The sequence below is a fragment of the Cheilinus undulatus genome, linkage group 12, assembly GCF_018320785.1.
Source record: "Cheilinus undulatus linkage group 12, ASM1832078v1, whole genome shotgun sequence".
Classification (NCBI taxonomy): Eukaryota; Metazoa; Chordata; class Actinopteri; order Labriformes; family Labridae; genus Cheilinus; species Cheilinus undulatus.
Genome location: NC_054876.1, coordinates 6177434 through 6198111, shown reverse-complemented (window position 1 = coordinate 6198111; position 20678 = coordinate 6177434). Strand labels below are relative to the sequence as shown.

The 20678-nt window shown below is 41.3% G+C and overlaps 1 protein-coding gene across 4 annotated transcripts in view; it reads right to left on the bottom strand.

The window, feature by feature from the left end:
- arhgap32b (Rho GTPase activating protein 32b) overlaps window positions 1–20678 on the bottom strand; it is a 238582-nt gene that overhangs the window by 129885 nt on the left and 88019 nt on the right. For 3 of the 4 annotated variants that reach the window (XM_041801252.1, XM_041801253.1, XM_041801255.1), the window contains exon 3: window positions 12498–12603. In XM_041801252.1, the coding sequence (XP_041657186.1) occupies window positions 12498–12603 (106 nt within the window). Of the gene's footprint in view, window positions 1–12497; window positions 12604–19395; window positions 19476–20678 lie in introns of those variants that run through there. The other variant, XM_041801254.1, reaches the window with a different exon arrangement.

The window sequence follows — 20678 nt, the reverse complement described above, 5'->3', positions numbered from 1 at the left end:
TACCCAGAGAGACTTTCATACGACCCTACATCAATATAACTACCAGAAGGATTGTCCAGATTCCATGTCTGTCTTCTGGCACATCCATCTAATCTTACCCATGTAAGTGGGCGTCCTGGGTTCAATCTGGCCTGTGGCTCATTCATCGCATGTTATCACCCACTCTCGCATTCCTGTTTCCAGCTCTATCCATCGTCCTATCTCTGAAATAAAGGCTGGCTGGCTTTCTAGATGTTTACACCTCAATCAGACCCCAACTGGACCGGGCATTTAGTGCATGCACCAGTCTCCATGCTGGGCTTTAACCTTGAAGTGGAACCAGCTTTGTGCAAATCACCTCTGCAGTCCAGTTGGTCTCAGGTTTGTTGACGCCAGTACCATACTGGTACTGGAATTTGGTTTACCAATCCCTTAAGTCAGTTGAGCATCAAGCATTTCAAGCTGGGGCAATGATGGCATAGTGGTCATGCCATTATGCATGCAGGCAACCTGGGGTTCAAATCTGGCCTGCGGCTCCTATTCAGCATGTCTCTCCCCAATCTCTCATCACTGTTTCAGACTCAATCCACCGCCTTCCTCTCTGATAAAGGCATAAAAAGCCAAAAAATATATACTTCAACATTTCAAGCCAATTACTTTTGTGTTTCACAGCAGGAAATTATCATTAACCATAATATATGACCAGATACAGAGTTTAGACAACTCATGAGCTTAAGATTGAGGCCACTTTGCTCAAAGCTCCTAAAACTCTGCAGAAAAGTTGAATAAAGAGGCTCAGTTTGCCTACAGGCAGAGCAGGTAACTGCTTGGGGCCGTTGGCCCAAGGGCTGACACGCCTAAAACCACTGCAGTTTCTCTTCTGGCGCTTTTCCACTTTGGCTTTTGGCTATGCCGAGCCAAACCAAGCCATGCTGATTTGCATTTCCATCACTGGCTGGGCTCAGCCGCACTCAAATGCAGGCCAGGCCCACCTTCAAGTGTGCTGTGCTGACGTCAAAGTGCTTCACGGGGTCATGTGCAAAATTTGCAATGACAGTAGGAAACCTCCCTGAAAGGGCCCCATATGACAGCAGTTTGTCTTGAAAACTAAATGTATTTTGAATATACAACTCATGTAAAAATTAATGTTTACATTTTTACTTATTTGAGTCAGATTATTCATAAAGCAATGGTAATGAACACTGGTTGGAGAGTTCACTGGCCTGCTGTGAACTTTGCCCAGGGCCCCTTCAGACTTCACCATTATCACTAGCTAGAGACTACTGCTCTAACACGTTGTTTGAATCTTTATTTACCAAACCAGTTTGTTTAAAGGTGGAGGAGGAGACCACTTCATATGATTCAGCCCGGTCTGAATCAGAAGAAGTGGACACAGTGAATAACCAACACTGAGGGATTCATGCCCAGATAAAAACAGCTCCAAGAAATAAGTCAGTGGTAGCTCTGCCTGCCACTCCTCTCCAAGTATTAACTCAGCCCAAAACACTGGAAAGACAGATTTAATGTTTGAATTTTAAATACTTTGGAGAGATTTGTTTTTGCCTTTATTAGTTAGGGTAGTTTAGCATCCACTGAAATGCAGAGATGACAGAAACGATGATTTGCAGTGAAGTGAAAGAGCTGGACTCAGATCAGCTCTGATGAGCTCTGAATGAGAGATTTACATGTGATTTCTTTATTCATTGATTTGACCTGTTTCTGTGTGTTATAATGCCTTAAATTGTTGCAGATGTCAGATACTGAAGAGTCATGTTGAGACTTGTTTTGTTAAATTTCTAGTCTGTCACACTGCTACCTCTGCATTGAGCTATGATGAATACAGCAGCAGAAGTAAAAAGAGCAATTTCAACTTTCAAACTCTCTCTAAAGCAGTATCTAAGTGTCATTTCTTACATTTGAATATAATGCCACCTCAGATTTCCCTTTCTGCTTTGATGGGGCCCTAAACAATCATGGCGGGTCACTGCTTTGTCCTGACATAGTCCCTAACTGTCATGACATCCCCAAATAATGATGAATGTTGATTCGTGAGTGCCAAGTTTAGAAACCTGTTGCAGTCATTTATCCGTCCACAAGGAGGAGCAGTGAGGATCCATGCTGAGGTGATTACTTTCCTTGAAAACAGCTGCTCTGACTGTTATAACCGCATGACATCTTCCCCTTTTCCCCCTCTCTCTCTCTGCCCTTCATCCCTGTTCTCCTTTAGCACATTTCAGACCTAAGACTTGCTGCAGAGTCCTGAACTGGGCCGGGTATCCAACAGGTAGCCTGCCAAAATGTCTGGGTAAAGTTAAGGGAGGGAGAATTCAGAAATGAAGTCATCTGCAATAATTTCAAACATCTAAATCTGCTGATATTATCTCAGCTAACTCACACTAACTCTCACCGGATGTTTGGCAGTAATACAGCTATGCCATATCCTGGGGTACGGACAAATAGCCATGTTATGCCTTTTTATAATCCGGAGTTTACAGGGAATTGCCAGCAGTTTTCAAAAAAGTTGTTATTTAACCTAGAGAATATTAATCTGTATGTGCTGGTTATTATGGGTGCAGCAGTAGTCTAGTTGTCTAAGTTTCCTGAAGGGTGAAGGAACGGCTGGAGGGAGCTCGTCATTGTTGTGAAAAGCAAAAAACAATAACAATGTAATGGACTTATCTTTATCTGTTGAAAAGCACAGGAAAAAAATGTTTTTTCTCCTTGAAAATAAATGTATTCCTCAAAAGTGCAAAGACAACAGCAGGAGGCTATTTCACCGATCTTCAACAAAATTAAAGCTTTTTCAAACCATTTACATTTTTGCTTCCTATTTCACATTTTTTAAACAGTGCATTTTATCTACAAAGTTTTAAATTACTGATCATGATTTTTTTTATGTTGGCACACAGATTTATGCCATCCTGCATAAATCATAGCTTAGGCCACCTCAACCAAATATTCTCCTACAGATCCGCTATGTTGCTTCAAAAGGCAGCAAGACTGAGGGAGTCTGATGGTGGACTGAGGACTCTGTTGGTGGACTGAGGGAGCAAAGAGAAGGACAGGGACTAAACTTTCTCTCTGGTACAAGTCAAACAACTTTTTTATCTTTCCGTCATTGATCTGAGCCCCAGTGACTGATGTGGCTTTAGCTAAGAGCGTCACTGTCTGGTTTCATAGCTATGAAAACATTTCCTGTTGACACTGAGAAATCCAAGAAACAAACATCAAAGACCGGCAGGAGTGCTGAAAGTTCCTGTCTGGTCTGATTGTCTCTAAATTGTCTTGTCTGATGAGATGAACTTGACAGAACCTGCAGTGTGCTGCTCTCTCTCATCAGAAGCAGAGCTAGATTGTCCATTGATGATTTCTCCCTCCCTCTGCTATAAATATGAACCATTAATAAACCAAGAACATCAAAAAAAGGGATTTTCTTAAACACTTTCCCCTAAAAAAGCTTTTACTCACCATGCGAACATGGCCTTCCACAGACATTAATGATATGCTGTCGTTAGCCCAAGGAGAAGCCAAAATCTGAAGTTGGTGGTCACAAACAAAGTGAAGCACATATAGTAGGAGGAGGGAGGCTAGGGGTCCTTCATCTGGCAACTTTGAGCAACCAAGACTTTATTCCCTGTAAAGATGCACTGAAGAGAAGTTGTCACAAGGAGTTCAGTCGGTGCCTCTGGCCATCAGTCAAAGTCCAGGCCTCCCAAGAGAATAGTAAGACCAGAAGGATCAAGGAGTTAGACTTTTGTTGCATGCTCAGATAGCGGGAACACTACACTGTCTTTCTCAGCTAACTCATTGTCCCATGCGTGGGTCCAAGTCTGCAGCTGATCCCAGCCTCGCAGTCGGCAGATTGATGGATTACGCCGCCAAGGTAGATGAACTGCTCTACAACTTCCACACTCTCAACATTCACAGACACAGATTTGATGGCAGCAACCAAGGCATCCCCAAATGCCTGGATCTTTGCTTTGGCCAAGGAGACGTGCATTCCCAATGCTTGGGTCTCCTCCCACAGCAAGTTAAGAATATCCACAGGGACATCTACAGTTTCTGCAAGGATCACAGCACCATCAGCAAAGTCCTGATAAATAAATATAGTTATCAGCTTAAAAGAAATGTGAAAATATCAGACTATTCGATATCAGCTAAAACTGTGTATCAGTGGTTCCCAATAATGGGCCGTGGGCCCCCCCAGGGGGGGGCACGAGGTCATGACAGGGGAGGTGAGGCAAGGCAAGGTTAAGCAACACCTGCTGATGACTTCAGCACTGGAGCAGAGGAGCGGTTCATTGATGTCAACTCTGATTCAGCAAAGTTATTAAGAGCCTTGACCACACATCCTACCTATGTGAAATAGTTGTTTTTCTGCTGTTGCCTCAATAAAGACAGTTGGACACTGAAAATGAACTGAGACTGTCAGGCTCACAGCTGTACTCAGGACTGAAGAACATCTGGAGCCCCAAATAAGCCCACAGAAGTCATTGAACTTATTGCAGGACTTCTAAATCTTAAGATATCAATTTGTTTGGTTTTTTTTTAAAAAGGACTTTGTCTGCAAAAATCTGAATGATGGTGTGTTTGTCGAACACTTATGTGTTTTGACATGTTGAGTTGTATGTTGATGAGTAGGGGGGACCTGACAATATTACACCTGCCACAGGGGGGCCCAACAGCAAAAGTTTGCCAACCACTGCTGAATATCATGCACAGGGCTGGAAAATTAATCAAAATTTAGATTAAATCACACAATGACCTGCTGCAATTTTGAAATCACAGAAGATGCAATATTTCTTTCTATTCCTCAAACGTGCGTCAAAATACCAGTTTAACACATTTTTTGCAGCAGAGATGGTATGCTCTGCTTGTTGTGCAAACATTCAAGTGTTATTCTTTATAGAATAGTTAAAAAAAACATCTACCTTCCATATTTTTGTAAATGATTTTCTTATTAAAAAAGAGAATGGCATAAAAACAATCACTCCCTTTAACACACCAGTTCATATAGTCTTAAATCATTCAGCCCTATGTAGAATGATTTTTACTTGTGTTTGTTGAAAATACACAAGATGAACAACTTAAAAATAATTGCATATTAAATTGCAATATTGGGTCGTGAAAGGCAAACCCCATGTATGTGGTTCGAGCCTAGCCTGTGGCCCCTGTTTCTGATTCTATCCACTGTCCTCCTCAATCAATAAAGGCATAAAAAGCCCAAAAGTATATCTTAAAAAAATGCAATTAGATATTTTTCCAAAATCAACAGCTCTACCTTCTAACTATAAGAATGTCTTTAATTTTAAAGGAACCAACTGTAAACTTTATAAACAAACTTTGACATCACAAAAGCAAAGGATAAATTGAGTAGGGATGCATCATATTATAGGCTTGATATTGGTTATAGCAGATATTAGCTTTAAATTTAATTATCAATAAATTCTCTCCATTTTACACTTTGTGTTAAAAACATGTCATATGAATCAAGGTATTCTTCTTATCATCATTTCATTACGTAAAAATAAATAAATGAGCATTAACCAATCAATGATGAAACAATAATTAGTTGCAGCACTCACATTAAAGACAGAACAAGCTCAGTAAAACTCTACCTTGAGTTGAAGAACACTGGAAATATGCAACTTGAGCTTCTTTAATGATTTCTACTCCTGTGTGTATTTGTGTGTATTTTAGTGTAATGTGTCTGTGTGTGTGAAAAACAGCCACAGGCACATTTGTACTTCTTCCCTGTCGGAGTGACTCTGATGTTATAAATTAAAGTGAGAGCTCTGAGCTCTTTAAACCCTCTCCTCCGCTCTGATCTAAACAGCTCTCATTACAGTAAATCTATAAAAACTGAGAATGATTTTATTGTTCACTGATCCTCGTGTTGCAGGATTTTGTGATGTTTTTTGTTCCTCTCTGCTCTGTGTCGCACAGATCAGAGCAACAGGGCGTTGGTGACAGCTTACACTAAGTGTCTTCTCATCACCTCATGGATCCACCAGAGACGTCCATAATGCATGCGGCTCGGAGCAGAGTCCCTCACTATCAAATATTGAACAAAGAATAGCACACATGCAGTATTAAAAGCCCCGCCTCTCTGATCAATATTCATTAGCCTGCTCAGATTGTTGTTTCTCGTTCTCTCTGTTCGCCACGATCGAAGCGAGCACTTGCGATAGGGCTCCAACCACGCGCCGACCACGGGTGGCTCTGCATGTTACCATGGAGACGGCCTCATTTTTACTGTGCTGTTGATGCAAGAAGCCCCAAACCAAAGATGGGAGGAAAGGAAATAATGAATGATGTGGTGAGTGGAGTCCAGCGAGGAGGGAGGACACAAACAGTCAGCAGGTAGACGAGCGTCTGCGAGAAGAGTTTGGGGTGTTCAGGACGCCAACAGTCACCTGCATTAATCATGAAGGTGTGATAGTGTTTCAGGTACACAGCAGACATGGTTTCAAGAGGACAGAGACACAACTAATCAATCCACTGAAAACAGACGCTGATAAGAGAGAGACAGGCAGGACACAGCTGCTCAGAGGAGTGTGGTGTTACCTCCAAATCTGCAAGTCACAACGGATGCTCTGTGATCCTAGCTGAGCCAACAGAGGACTGAACAACTAAGAAAGAAGTGAGGTTAAAGAGGAAGTTTCAGGTTTTACTCTATTGGTTCAGTTCTCAAGGAATGCAAAGGCGTTAGGATTCCTCAGCTTTGTTCAGTGCAACATATGTACAAAAAATAAGGTAAATCTGAAGGTTTTTTTAAACTGCTAGGGCTGCTCAACTACGACAAAAACTACAATCAACAATTCTTTTGATAGCCTTTAAGATCATGATCATTAAACATGATTGCTCTTTAATTTACAGCATTTGCATTAGTTGCATTTATCATACTGAACACAACAAAACAACATGTGCTGAAATATCTTTGATTTAAAAAGTTACCATTCCTATGTTGTAAATATTTATTTATTTGACTATGCTCTTAAAGCATGTCAAGCATGTTCCAAAGTTTTAAAGGCCAGAGAAATTCTTAGTTTTGAGTCTTGCTCAAATTTTGAGTCTTGAGGCTGCTATAGGGTGGAAGTTAAATGGCTCAGACTCACCTTTGTAACATGAAACCCCCACACTCGTCCTGAGATTAGACCAGGACTCTGATCAATAAAAACAGCCCCCCATGGGGCATATAACTAGATATGAAAATGATAATTTGTAGGGCCCTATGATTTCGTGTTAACAGAATCACTGATGGAATCATTGAATTGGTAAATAAAAACAGAATCTACAATTACACACAGAATTTCATGGAAAATTGACTTAATTTAAATGAAATGCCGGCTCATGAGAAACACGAACTGCATCAATGTGGCACTGCTCAGGTGTAATGGAAGCCCAGGTTGCTTTGATAGTGGCCTTCAGGTCATCTGCATTGTTGGGTCTGGTGTCTCTCATCTTCCTCTTGACAATACCTCATAGATTCTCTATGGGGTTCCGGTCAGGCCAGTTTGCCAATCAAGCACAGTAACACCATGGTCATTGAACCAGCTTTTGGTACCTTTGGCAGTGTGGGCAGGTGCCAAGTCCTGCTGGAAAATGAAATCAGCATCTCCATAAAGCTTGTCAGCAGAAGGAAGCATGAAGGTCTCTAAAATGTCCTGGTAGATGGCTGCGTTGACTGTGGACTTTAGAAAACACAGTGGACCAACACCAGCAGATGCCATGGCAGCCCAAATCATCAATGACTGTGGAAACTTCACACTGGACTTTAAGCAACGTGGATTCTGTGCCTCTCCCCTGTTCCTCCAGACTCTGGGACCTTGATTTCCAAATGACAGCAAAATGTACTTTCATCTGAAAAGAGGACTTTGGACCACTGAGCAACAGTCCAGTTCTTTTTCTTCACAGCCCAGGTAAGACGCTTCTGACGCTGTCTCTGGTTCAGGAGTGGCTTGACACGAGGAATGCAACATTTGTAGCCCATGTCTATTGGTCTGTGCCTCAGTCCAGCCTCAGTCCACTCCTTGTGAAGCTCCCCCTAAATTCTTGAATGGATTTTGCTTGACAGTCCTCTCAAGGCTGCGGTTCTCCCTTATGCTGGTGCACCTTTTCCTACCACACTTTTTCCTTCCACTCAACTTTCTATGAATATGCTTGGGTACAGCACTCTGTGAACAACCAGTTTCTTTAGCAAAGACCTTTTGTGGCTTACCCTCCTTGTGGAGGGTGTCAATGACCGTCTTCAGGACATCTGTCAAGTCTGCAGTCTTCCCCATGATTGTGTAGCCTACTGACCCAGACTGAGAGAGCATTTAAAGGCTCAGGAAACCTTCGCAGGTGTTTTGAGTTCATTAGCTGATTAGGATGTGACACCATGACTTTCCAATATTGAACTTTTTCACAATATTCTAATTTTCTGAGACACTGAATTTTGGGTTTTCTTATCTGTAAGCGACAATCATCAACATTTCAAGAAATAAAGGCTTGAAATATTTCACTCTATGTGTAATGAGCCTATATAATATATGGGTTTCACTTTCAGAAATGAGTGACAAAAAATATTGAACTTTTTTATGATATTTCAATTTTTTGAGATGCACTAGTACTAGCTCATCACCAGGTAGTACAATGTGACATTGTTGCACGTCCTGTAAGTGCATCGGCCCGTGCAACAAGTTATTTCCCCTAATCGCATCAGAGAGATGTAGATTGAATGAGTGTTTGTGCCAGGCATACGTAGAACTGACTTAAGGCTTCACTTGAAGACCTACTCACCCACTCAAAGGCTTCAGACTCAAGTCAAACTCTAGATTTTAATAAGGCCTGTAGGCTATATGATGTTACATGTGAGTATCTTAGCTTAATAATTCCTCCCATAAATATTCTAGTTCCTTTTGATTGCTTAACAAGCCAATGCATGTCTGCACTGAACATACAGGCCTGATATGAGGTAGACGGACAGCTAGTGAGGATGACGAGAGTGATAAGGAGGAGACAGCTACAGTTAGGAGTTGAACAACGCGACATCACTCTATACTGAGACAAAAGACAAGTTTAGGTAACAGGTCTACTTTTAATCATTTAACTCAAATGTGACCTGCTTATTCAGTTACTATCACTCTGTGTTTGAGACAACAGAAGGATTTATCATTTACATTATAAACATCAGTCAGGACCCAGAGTGATTATAAAGATGGCTGTACTCAAACTCTTACCATTTTTAACAGAAAACTCTTTTTGACAGCAAAATTAGTGCAAAGGTACAGAATGCTAATCCAAAAAATTAAATGAAGAAAAAAGAATTTGGCAAAAAATAAAACTGATTTCATAGGGCATTAATTTTGTTTACATTCATAAATTTGTCATAATAAAAGGAGAAATGTCATCACTCCTCTCAGCCTTTTCATATACAAGTGGATACATGTTATTAAAAGTTCAACAGTTTTTGAACCATAAATTTTTGTTTTCTCCCACAGCCTGACATCAGGCTTTTCCCATGACTATCTCTCCACCCCCTTATAGAAGCTTTTCTAGAACGCCTGGAACTCAGGTGACTTTTTTAGGGTGTTTAAAAATAACCAGTGAATCCAACACTGAACGTCTTTGAATCCATTTTTTATCCATTTTCCATCGTTTGTTGCCTTAACCGTTAATTCTAACCGCCATATTCTTTTACCAGAATGCTTTGTGACAAGCTGTCAACCAATGGCAGGCCGTTCCATCATCACATTATGCTGTTTAAAACTGCACGTTTGACTGGGCAGATTATGCAGGAAACAGCCTGAATGGCTTGTAATTGAGAAAAAGAGAGACAGAGAGCCTGCGATGTGTCCCTCTGTGTCTCTGCAGACAGGAACTGCTTTGAGAAATGCACAGATACAGCTACAACAAAGAATTGCAAGGACTTAATTTGTAAACATGTCAATATTTTTGACGATTTTTTAACACTGAATGGTTATTTTTATACTTTTGGTCCCAAGAGATGGGAGAACAAGCTTGTGCAAAAAAAAAAAAAAAAAAGTCAGTCATTATTGTTTACTGTGATTAAAAATCTTTTGAGTTTTATTTTCAATCCTTTTTTTCTTTTGACTTTATAATATTTTAACTTTTGTTTTTTTCACACATTCAAGTCACATTAGGGCACCACACATATCCTTAAAGCTCTGAAAAAAGAACGCTTAGAGCTTGACTGTGCACCACAGGGTTGATGTTTTACAACCATTTCAATAAGTCGTGCACATCCCTGATTTTTATAAAAGCAGAAACTGTCATCCTAGCATAAGACTTTGATGCTTTTCAATCATTCCAGAGTTGTCCTTTTATCCAATGTCTGCCTCAGACAGTGAAAGTGTGGGAAGCATATGTGATCAGGTGACTCTGAGATTTCAGGCGCAGAATGTCCTGAAACCATCTGGAAATGTCTAAGACTGCACACAAGCCAATCACAGTCAAGGTATTTCTGCAGCCAGTAGAGAAAATCTTACTGTGTCAAAGTTTTCACATCCTTTATATAAACGGTTCCATTATAGTCTATTTTAATATATGAACTCCTTCTACTGTGGTTTCTAATGCAGCACATTTAACCCACTCAGAAGCACTTCATGTAACAGATTACAAATTCACTTTTATAAAAGCACCGCCTCTGCTATCAATTCTCACGATCAGAAGCTGGATTAAGAGATCAGGATCAGGAGAGGAGAGGGCACAAGCTTTCAGAGCCAGATAAAACACTCTGAGTGACCCCAATGATTTTCCATGTATGAAATATTCATTCTTCTTTTCAGCTATCATACTACAACAGAGTGTGAGAAGCACTACCATCTTGTATTTTATTTATAAGATATGAAAGTTAGCCTGGGGCTGTCACTTTAAACAAATTCTCCTGAGGTGATTTAGACACATGCAACAACGCTGCATGTGCTTTCATTTATCCCTGTTTAAATAAACCACACTGTTTAACGTTCAGCAGCTGTAATTATGAGTAGTCAAGACTTCTGCACTTCTTGAAATTATACCGCCTTTAAAGAGTGGACAGTCCTTTCTGAAGCTCTCTGTGTCCAGTCTGCTCTGAGAGGGGGAGATACCCTTTGACAGCTGGATGATAGGAGGCTTTATGAGCTCTCCAAGATGATTATTTTTCATTCAACCAGGATTTTCATGCACAAATTTAGCATAAAGCCTTGGCTGAATTGGCTGGCTGGACTGTTTTGTGCTGTTGAAGGCTGAAATGTTTCCAATTTCCAATTTGAATTTTTCACAACAAATTCCATATTTTATATTATTGCTTCTGCATCAGTCTATCTGGAGATATCTGTGTCCTCTTTATCAGAAACAGATCATTATCAGCCAATTTTTGATCTGTGGATCTGCATTAAGGCTTAAAGTCCCCTCGCCCATCACCTCTAGTGTCTGCTGCTGAGAGAAGCACTCTAGTATGACTACATATAAAATAGTTCTGAGTAATAGATAGATCTACAATAAATAAAACCAGGTGAGGATCAAACTTTATTTGATTACCTAACGATCAAAACAACATGATAATGTTGGCCAATTACACTGATTACTCCCAGCTGCACTTATAAAAACATGTCACAAAGATGACATGTAACAGAATAGATCTAGAAACAACCTGTTCATATAAGAGAGAAATAATGAGCATGCTCCACAGCACCCTGTATGTGGGTGTGGAACAGCGAGGGGATGCAAACGGTGTCATTTATCTATAAATTAATAAATAAACTGGCCGTCCATAGCCTACCTGGGAGTGATGCCTAGGTATAGTCTATGCGTGGGAAATTTTGGACGTCCATTACCTTTGTTTTTTTTCTAATACAGACAACAGCCTGATGAGAGGAAGAATAAAACAATTACACAATTGTTTCTGAAGATCCATCAGGTCTGCCTGTGGGCTTTTACATACATCAGACTGGCAACAGAGGCTGATTTAATCCTAAAAGTACCATGCTTCCTGAAGATAGATCAGATTTAAGTTAGTTGATGTTCTCACTACTAACAAACTGCACCAGGAGACGAGTGCACCAGCAGGTAGTACACCTGGTTTAGAGCTAAACCTTAAGCTTGACTTGCAGTTCTGTACAATTGCTGGACTTAAGCTCTGTTTGAGTTACACCTTTTACACCAATTTTTACACCTAGGATGGAGCAGATGTAACTTCATATGGTTGGACTTATCCAGTGTATTATGAATGGAGATGGCACTCATCTGTGATTGGACTATAAACCTGTATGTTTACATGGTCAGTCAGCTGATAGAAAAGCTTTGTTTTAGCAGACCAGCTGTGTTTGAACATCAGAATAATATCCTCTAAATACACTATGTGATGTGACACAAAGCTGTGTTGTTATTGAACTTACGGATGCAAAATAATTCTGAAAACAGGATTTTTTATCAGACTATAATTGTGCCTTAAAATCTTGATTCATTTTATATTTAGAACAGACCAACAATTTCACAACAGACGCTATCTGAATCATAAATGTGCGTCTCACCATGGCACTGATGGTCTCCTCCCAGTCTGGTCTCTCTCGGGGGTGGATGTGAGCCAGCTCAGGCACGATGTCGTCGTCCTCCAGATGACGTACTGACCTCAGACCCCTGCAGCCGAAAACATACACAGGAAATTAACTCATTTCTATTCACCAGATGATACTAAAGCAGATAAATTCTTTTTTTTTTTTCTAAATTCATTAAAAGTCAAAGACGCTGCATGTGCTCAATGAGATCACCTCTAAGGATGTCATACATTTAATTCTTTTATACTACAGCCACAAGGAAAGCACAAGCCATGCTTGCTGAACAGAGTCACCTCTTGTCCTACATGTAATCATACAGGCTGCTGCCATCTGGTCACAGGTATGTGGAAACAATTCGCAGGACAAGAAGATATAAGAGTTCATTTGCTCCAGTTTCTATTGGTCTCAGTAATAACACATCTGCATGTCTACTAACCTGTGTATGTTGTGTACTCCGTATATGTATTGCTGCATCTTTCTAATTTATTCTCTGCTGGATGTACAATAAATATCCCCTCAGGGATAATAAAGTTTACGTTAACCTTATATTGTGATGCTTTTTATAATACATGTTTAAAAAGGATACAATCCATCTGATTTAATGAATGATGTAATGAGGATGTTCTGAAGCCTTAATAAAAATTGCTCCTCAGTCATACCCGAACCACAAGCTGCAGTGGAGTGAAACTGTTGCCAATATATTTGTGCAATTTAGAAACTGAAAGTCACAGAGCAGAGAGTAAAATACTTAGCAGATTCAGTGTTGACAGCAAGCGTGCAGCACTTTGATGTGATTTATAATGCTCACATGCAGTTAGGACATGGTGTGACCCCTTCACCATGCAGCCCTGGTCTTAATTACCCTACTTGAAACTTTTACACTTGAAAAGAATGCATCTCCGTTATTTCAAACACTTTGCCAATGCTGTCTCAGTGTTCAGCTAAACCTAGTGTTTAGTTTATTTCATAAATAAATAGGGTTACATATCTATCTAGTGCTCTCCACTGCCTGTCAGCAGCGTTGTCTGTACATCTCAAAAGGATAGGTGAGGCTTGGTTTACTCTTACAGGTAAAAATGCATTTTACATATAAGGTACCCTTTATGGACTAAAGTATTTGGCTTCCTGACCATCACAACAACAGGGACTGTAATGACAATGTATTCAAATACATGCACTTAAATCTGGAGTTCGCCCCCCTTTGCTGCTACAACAGCCTCCACTCTTCTTGGAAGGCCTTACACAAGATTTAGGAGAGTTTTAGTGGGAATTTAAGGTCATTCATTCTGTAGAGAATTCATGAGGCACTGATGTTGGACAAGAAGGCCTGGCTCACAATCTCCATTCCATTTCCTGCCAAAGGTGGTCCATGGGGTTGAGGTCAGGGCTCTGTGTGGGCTGGTCAAGTTCATCCACACCAGACTCATCAAACCATGTCTTTATAGTCCTTGCTTTGTGCACTGGGGCACAGTCACGATGGAATAGAAAAAGGCCTTCCCCAAACTGTTGCCACACAGTTGGAAACATAGCATTCTCCAAAGAGTCTTGGTATGCTGAAGCATTAAGTTTGGCCTTCACTGGAGATAGGCGGCGAAGAACAAATTCTGAAAAACAGCCCTATACCATTATCCCTCCTCCAGCAAACTTTACTGTTGGTACAAAGCAGTCAGGTAGGTAACATTCTCATGGCATCTACCAAACCCAGACTCGACTATCTGGTTGGCAAAAAGAGAAGTGTAATTCATTAGATCACAGAGAATGTTTCCACTTGTCCACAGTCCAGGGTCAGTGTGCTTTACATCACTTCATCTGGCTTTGAACTTGGTGGTGTGAGGCTTGCATGCAGCTGTTCAGCCATAAAAACCCATTTATGAAGCTCCTGCTGTGCTTAAATCAATGCCATTGGAAGTTCAGAACTCTTCAGCTATGGAATCAGCAGAGCGTTTGAGACTTTTAGGCACCATGCGCCTTCTTTAACAGTCGTCAGCCCCCCTCTGTGTTTTTCTGTGGTCTGATGTTTTTGTTTTTCAACCCTTCTTTTGGTGTTAGACTCCTACTGTGATTAAAGTAGTTAGATGTACTTCATGGTAGTGTTAAACTGATTGGACAAAAGAGAAGAGCTTCCCCTACTGACATAAAGTCATGCTACATTATTAGCCAACAGGGCTGATGCCGGCAGATACTGGTTTTACTTCCCTAAAAAGAGATGTCATTTTTTGTGCCTGCTTCTAAAACAAAGAGTCACAATGAGAGGAACAGGTCAGATCTAGAGGCTTGGTGTTCTTTACAATAAAAAAGGTTACTGTGTATCACTATCGGCCAAAATGAGGTTGGAAATATCAGAATATTAAATATCATTCAAATCCATCAGCATGAATCCCTCAAAGAAAAACAAAGATAAAGTGATGATAAAAAGTCTGGATTTGGCTGTGTGCCACTGCAGAAAGTTTTCTGCCCATCTGAAGTAGAAATAAGTATTTGCCATTCTCTGCAGGACTCACTTCAGGACATTTGAACAGAATATAGTCCATATTCAGAGAGCAACAAAGAAGAGCGAACAGAGCAGGACATGAAACTTTTGATGAAGGTAAATCTGAGTTTGCATTGTTTCAGGGAGCGACTTCAAGCTGATGAGACGTCTCTCTGCACCGACATCTGATCAACATGAAAGATTGTCCCTGTTTCCTCAGAGGATGGAAATGAAACAGACTCTCACAGCGGGATCCACAAATTGACTCCACACATACACATCAACAGCAGATGTACACTCTACACTCCAGCACAGACACACTGGAGATCTCTCAGAGGATTTTAACCATCGTCCCGAATGCATCAGTGTAGCTTCACCTACATATGAGTCCAACATAAACTCTAGAGAACAACAGAAGAAGCTGGAAGAGAAATAGATCCTAGTTTGTGCAGTGAGGGTATCAGCCGCATGAAGGCAACATCCAGTAAACTTTAACAACATCTCAGCGTTGACATAATTGGACTAAAGGGCCGAGATTCCAGAAGAAAAGCTGACTAATAAGCTGTTGTCTATGCTCACTGCTCTCCAGATTCATCACTGAATGCTTGTCCACCATCGTTCTGTCAAATTATTATCCGAACAACATCAGGATGTAAACCTTTTTACACAAGAGAATGTCTGAGTTAAAGAAATGATGAAAAGAATGGTAATTATAGAGCCAGTCAGCTTGATTGAAAGTTATGACAGGAACTTGAATACAAAAAGACAAGCTTTCACAAAGTTAGAGAAAATGTAAATAACAAAAAGAAAGTGAAAGTCAAAGTGTTCATGTTAGTAACTCCTGAAGAGGCATCAAGCTCTTACGGCATCTATGAAGTTTTAGTTTCGTGCTTTCCTTTTGAGATGTCTGATGAGTTTAACTTTAACTAGTACATCATGTAAAATATTATGTGTCATTTTTCACACACTTTAAATTATGAGTGACTGGCCGTGATTATATTAATTTTACAATATGGCTAATATTACTATGTTAAAGAAATGATTGTTTGCACTAACATTTAAGGATTTTTATTGACTAAAACTTGAGTAAGTCTTTTGAGAGTGCATTTAAACTAACTGACTGAAACAGACATTTTAATCTGTAAACGATCAGTGTGTCCATGAAAGCATACTACTGTCTGTATTACAGTACACCTAAATGCAGTACAGAGCACTTCATTAAAGTTGGTTAGTATTGTCTCAAACTGAGCACTACCATTTGCACTACCAGGAAGTGACGATGGTTTAACTGCCTCTGTTTTTTTCTTTTACTTCTTTTGTATCAGCAGACACCCTAAGCTTCTCAACAGCCACTGCTGGGTCAGGTACTCGATACCAGAGCTGAAAGCCCGCTCAAGGATCACCCCCTGCCTCACTTGTAGGTAAAAAAAAGGGATAGGAGCAGTGGTATTTATCACCTCCTGTTCATTCTACACCTAGGACAAAAGATGGCATTAAATTTCATTTTCTGTGCTCTCAAAGAGAGCTGCTACCCTCAGCCAAGATGGACAGATAATGCTCCAGCAGCATCAGGGATAGAACAGTGGCGTAAAGTCCTGCAGCATGTCCACATGGGTCTCGCTGCTGAATGTGTGGATTTGTTCATAGTAAATCATGAGGGTGATTGTTTTGATGTGTGTCAAATGGCGCTGGTGTGTCTTGGGCTTACCAGTTTTAGGTGATTATAATTAAAAATTTGATGGCGTTTTTACCTGATGGTTAAATTCATGGAACTTGTACTTTATGCTGATTTTATTCACTTCAATTAAACAAATGTATTTGCAGCGTCTCGGGGGGGAGCAGTGCGTTGTCAACACCTTGTACAGTGGTGCTGTTAACTTCGACTGGGGACGTTGTGGGTTGGTTGAAGGAACACTTCGAAGACCTCCTCAACCCCATCAACATGCCCTCCGATGAGGAAGCAGAGTCTGGGGACTCAGGTGTGGGCTCTTCTATCTCTGGGGCTGAGGTCGCAGAGGTGGTCAAAAAGCTCCTCGGTGGCAGGGCCCCAGGGGTGGATGAGATCCGCCCTGAGTTCCTCAAGGCTCTGGATGTTGTAGGGCTGTCTTGGCTGACAAGCCTTTGCAACATCACATGGACATCAGGGACAGTGCTCCTGGATGGGCAGGCTGGGGTGGTGGTTCCCCTCTTTAAGAAGGGGGACCGGAGGGTGTGTTCCCATTATAGGGAGATCACACTTCACAGCCTCCCCGGTAAGGTCTATTCTGGGGTCCTGGAGAGGAGGGTCCATCGAATAGGCGATCCTCAGATTCAGGAGGAGCAATGTGGTTTCCGTCCTGGTCGTGTGGATCAGCTACACTCTCGGTAGGGTCCTAGAGGGTGCATGGGAGTTTGCCCAACCAGTCTACATGTGTTTTGTGGACCTGGAGAAGGCATTCGACCGTGTCCCATGAGAAATCCTGTGGAGGGTGTTCTGGGAGTATGGGGTGCGAGACCCCCCTGATAAGGGCGGTTCTGTCCACATTGCTGTAAGTATGTCGGACTCATTCCCAGTGCGGGTTGGACTCCGCCAGGGCTGCCCTTTATCACCGGTTCTGTTCATAACTTTCATGGACAGAATTTCTAGGCGCAGCCAGGGCGTTAAGGGCGTCCAGTTTGGTGCCCTCAGAATTAGGTCTCTGCTTTTTGCAGATGATGTGGTTCTGTTGGCTTCATCAGACCGGGACCTCCAGCTCTCACTGAAACGGTTTGCAACCGAGTGTGAAGCGGCTGGGATGAAAATCAGCACCTCCAAATCCTAGGCCATGGTCCTCAGTCGGAAAAGGGTGGAATACCCTCTCCAGGTTGGGAATGAGATCCTGCCCCAAGTGGAGGAGTTCAAGTATCTCGGGGTCTTGTTCACAAGTGAGGGAAGAATGGAACAGGAGATTGACAGGCAGATCGGTGTGGCATCAGCAGTGATGCGGTCTCTGCATCAGTCTGTTGTGCTGAAGAAAGAGCTGAGTCCGAAGGCAAAGCTTTTGATTTACCGGTCGATCTATGTTCCTACCCTCACCTATGGTCATGAGCTGTGGGTTGTGACCGAAAGAACGAGATCACGGATACAGGCAGCTGAAACGAGTTTCCTCCGTAGGGTGTCTGGGCTCTCTCTTAGAGATAGGATGAGAAGATCGGCCATCCGGAAGAGACTCGGAGTAGAGCCACTCCGAGAGGAGCCAGATGAGATGGCTAGGGCACCTGGTTCAGATGCCTCCTGGACACCTCCCTGGGGAGGTGTTCCAGGCAAGTCCCACTAGGAGGAGGCCCCGGGGAAGACCCAGGACACGCTGGAAAGACTATGTCGCTCTGCTGGCCTTGGAACCCCTTGGGATCCCCCGGGAAGAGCTGGACGAAGTGGCCAGAGAGGGAAGTCTGGGCTTTCCTGCTTAGGCTGCTGCCCCCGCGACCCATTCTCGGATAAGCAGAAGAAGATGGATGGATGGATGGATATTTGAATTAAATGCCCTACTTTTGATTGAAGTGTGCTGCCATTGTTAACTCATTAGCTAGCTGATGCTAATGTAAGCTAGTGTGCTAGCATGCTAACAGTACATTATCTGCTTAGTCACCAGTATGGTGTTGAATTCTCCCATAGTGTGCTAGTAATATGCTGCATTTGAGTATACTTCTCAGTTTTAACACATTTTCTGCACTTATTTACTAAAAACATATCAGATTTAGTACAGAAGCTGTATGACTACATGCTGATTAAACTTCCTGTGCATTAAGGGCATCAATGCAGCCGTCTTGCAGTTTCCTGCTGATAAACATTTGCAACAATTGCTTGATTGTTCAGTAATCTTGCTTCAATAGCTTTGTTATTTCTAGTGCTGCATCCCTCTCCAAAGGATTTTACTATTTTTGACTTTTCAGAGTCTGCTAAATCTGTTTTTTGGCCCATTTGTCTGAGGTAGAGAGGATGCCTAATCATTCTGCAAACCTTGCTATAGGGTGGTGATCATTTTAGGCCACTCCTTTATTACACAAATAAACATCACCTAATAATGCTTTATTCCAAGAAGCAGTCCAGAGCCTGCAGTTGGAAAATATGCATAAAAATGAAGATTCTCTCAAAATACTCACCTGCCTGATAATTCTGCACACAGTGTACAGGTTACACGGTGTAGCAAAGTCTGATCATATTCATTTCCTGAAATACTTAATTATGATTTCAGAATATTTTACCGCTGAGATGCCCGTGTTCTGTTTTTAAAAAAGGAGAGAAAAATTTAAAAATGCTATTTTCTTCCAATTCATTATAAAATAAAACAAATTATTATCCAATCAATACCTTATTAATATAACTATTTATTTCAGCCTTATATGCATAATAACAAAGCTATTACTTTAAACATGGAAACTCACAAGAAGGACTTTAACATCGTCCCTGTCTTCATCTGAGTTTCCTGTAGATCAGGTGTTTGTCAGTGGATCCTTGTTGAGGCTGCAGTCACTAACATGAGGGGTAGAGGGAGGGAAGATTGTCTTTAAACCCATCAAGAATGACCTCAGAATAAAATTTAACATAAAACACACATTACATAAGTCCTTCCTGAAGCTGCTGAGGGATCAGGTTCATAAGATGAGACAGCGGTGAAGTCAGAGTAACTTTAGATCTGTGACTCACTAAAAAGGATCAGTTACCTTCATGTTTGTTAATGTTGGTGCAAAGTTTGAAGAAATGTCCTCCAGGCCTTCTGAAAATATATGTAGAGGGACAAGATGGGACAAGTGTCTGAGAAATAATGATTTCACTCTAAAGTTGAGCTTTGATATTTTGTATTTATTATGTTGTATAAGGGTGTGAATTTTTGCCATTATTACACATTAATTCTTATGTAGTGTCCAAACATGGGTTTCAAAAGTGACCTTTGATTTTTAACCATCATTTCTCATATGCTTTGACAAGCACAGGGGGGAAGAAAGATGGAGGAACAGATCATCTCAAAATATAATCCTTCCATGGTGGATCAGCAGAGCAGAGGCTTAAAAAGGTCCACTTATTCAAAGAGGAATCAGATAAATGAGATATGAAACAAATATTTCATCAATGAGCATGTGAACTACTAAACTTATGACCTCTGACAGAGAAATCCTCTAGGATTCAGAAAACAAGGTGTAAGAAAAACAAGTCAAACTGTTGCTACTAAATATGCAACAGCATCAAGCCAGACTTAAAAAATAATACTCCATCTGGATTGATTAAATTCCTTCAAACTGTACTGAATCCTGTAGAAGGTACAGAACACACACATAGATGTATAAAAATAGATCCTGCCTGAATCCCAGTGGGACTTGTTAAAACCAGCGAGGCTGAAAAGAAGCGCTGAGTTCTCCAGAAATGGTTCAGACACTTCACAGCTTTGGGACCTGAAAGGTCACAAACATCAGCGTGATGAGAGGAGACTTGGAGAGGTCGAGGAGGAGGAGGAGGAGGAGGAGAGTGAGGGCAGGCAGAGGGCACCATCAGGAGAGACAAACTTCCACTTACAATCCCACTAACTGAGGGATCTTTTGTTAGACCTAAGCTTAGTAAAAAAATATTTTACAACAACCCTGGAGGCCAAAACAGGGACTTCAGACAGGTGGACTTTACATTTTTGCTTTTACTTGTGGTACTTGAAGCTAAATCAAGTCCTTACCTGAGA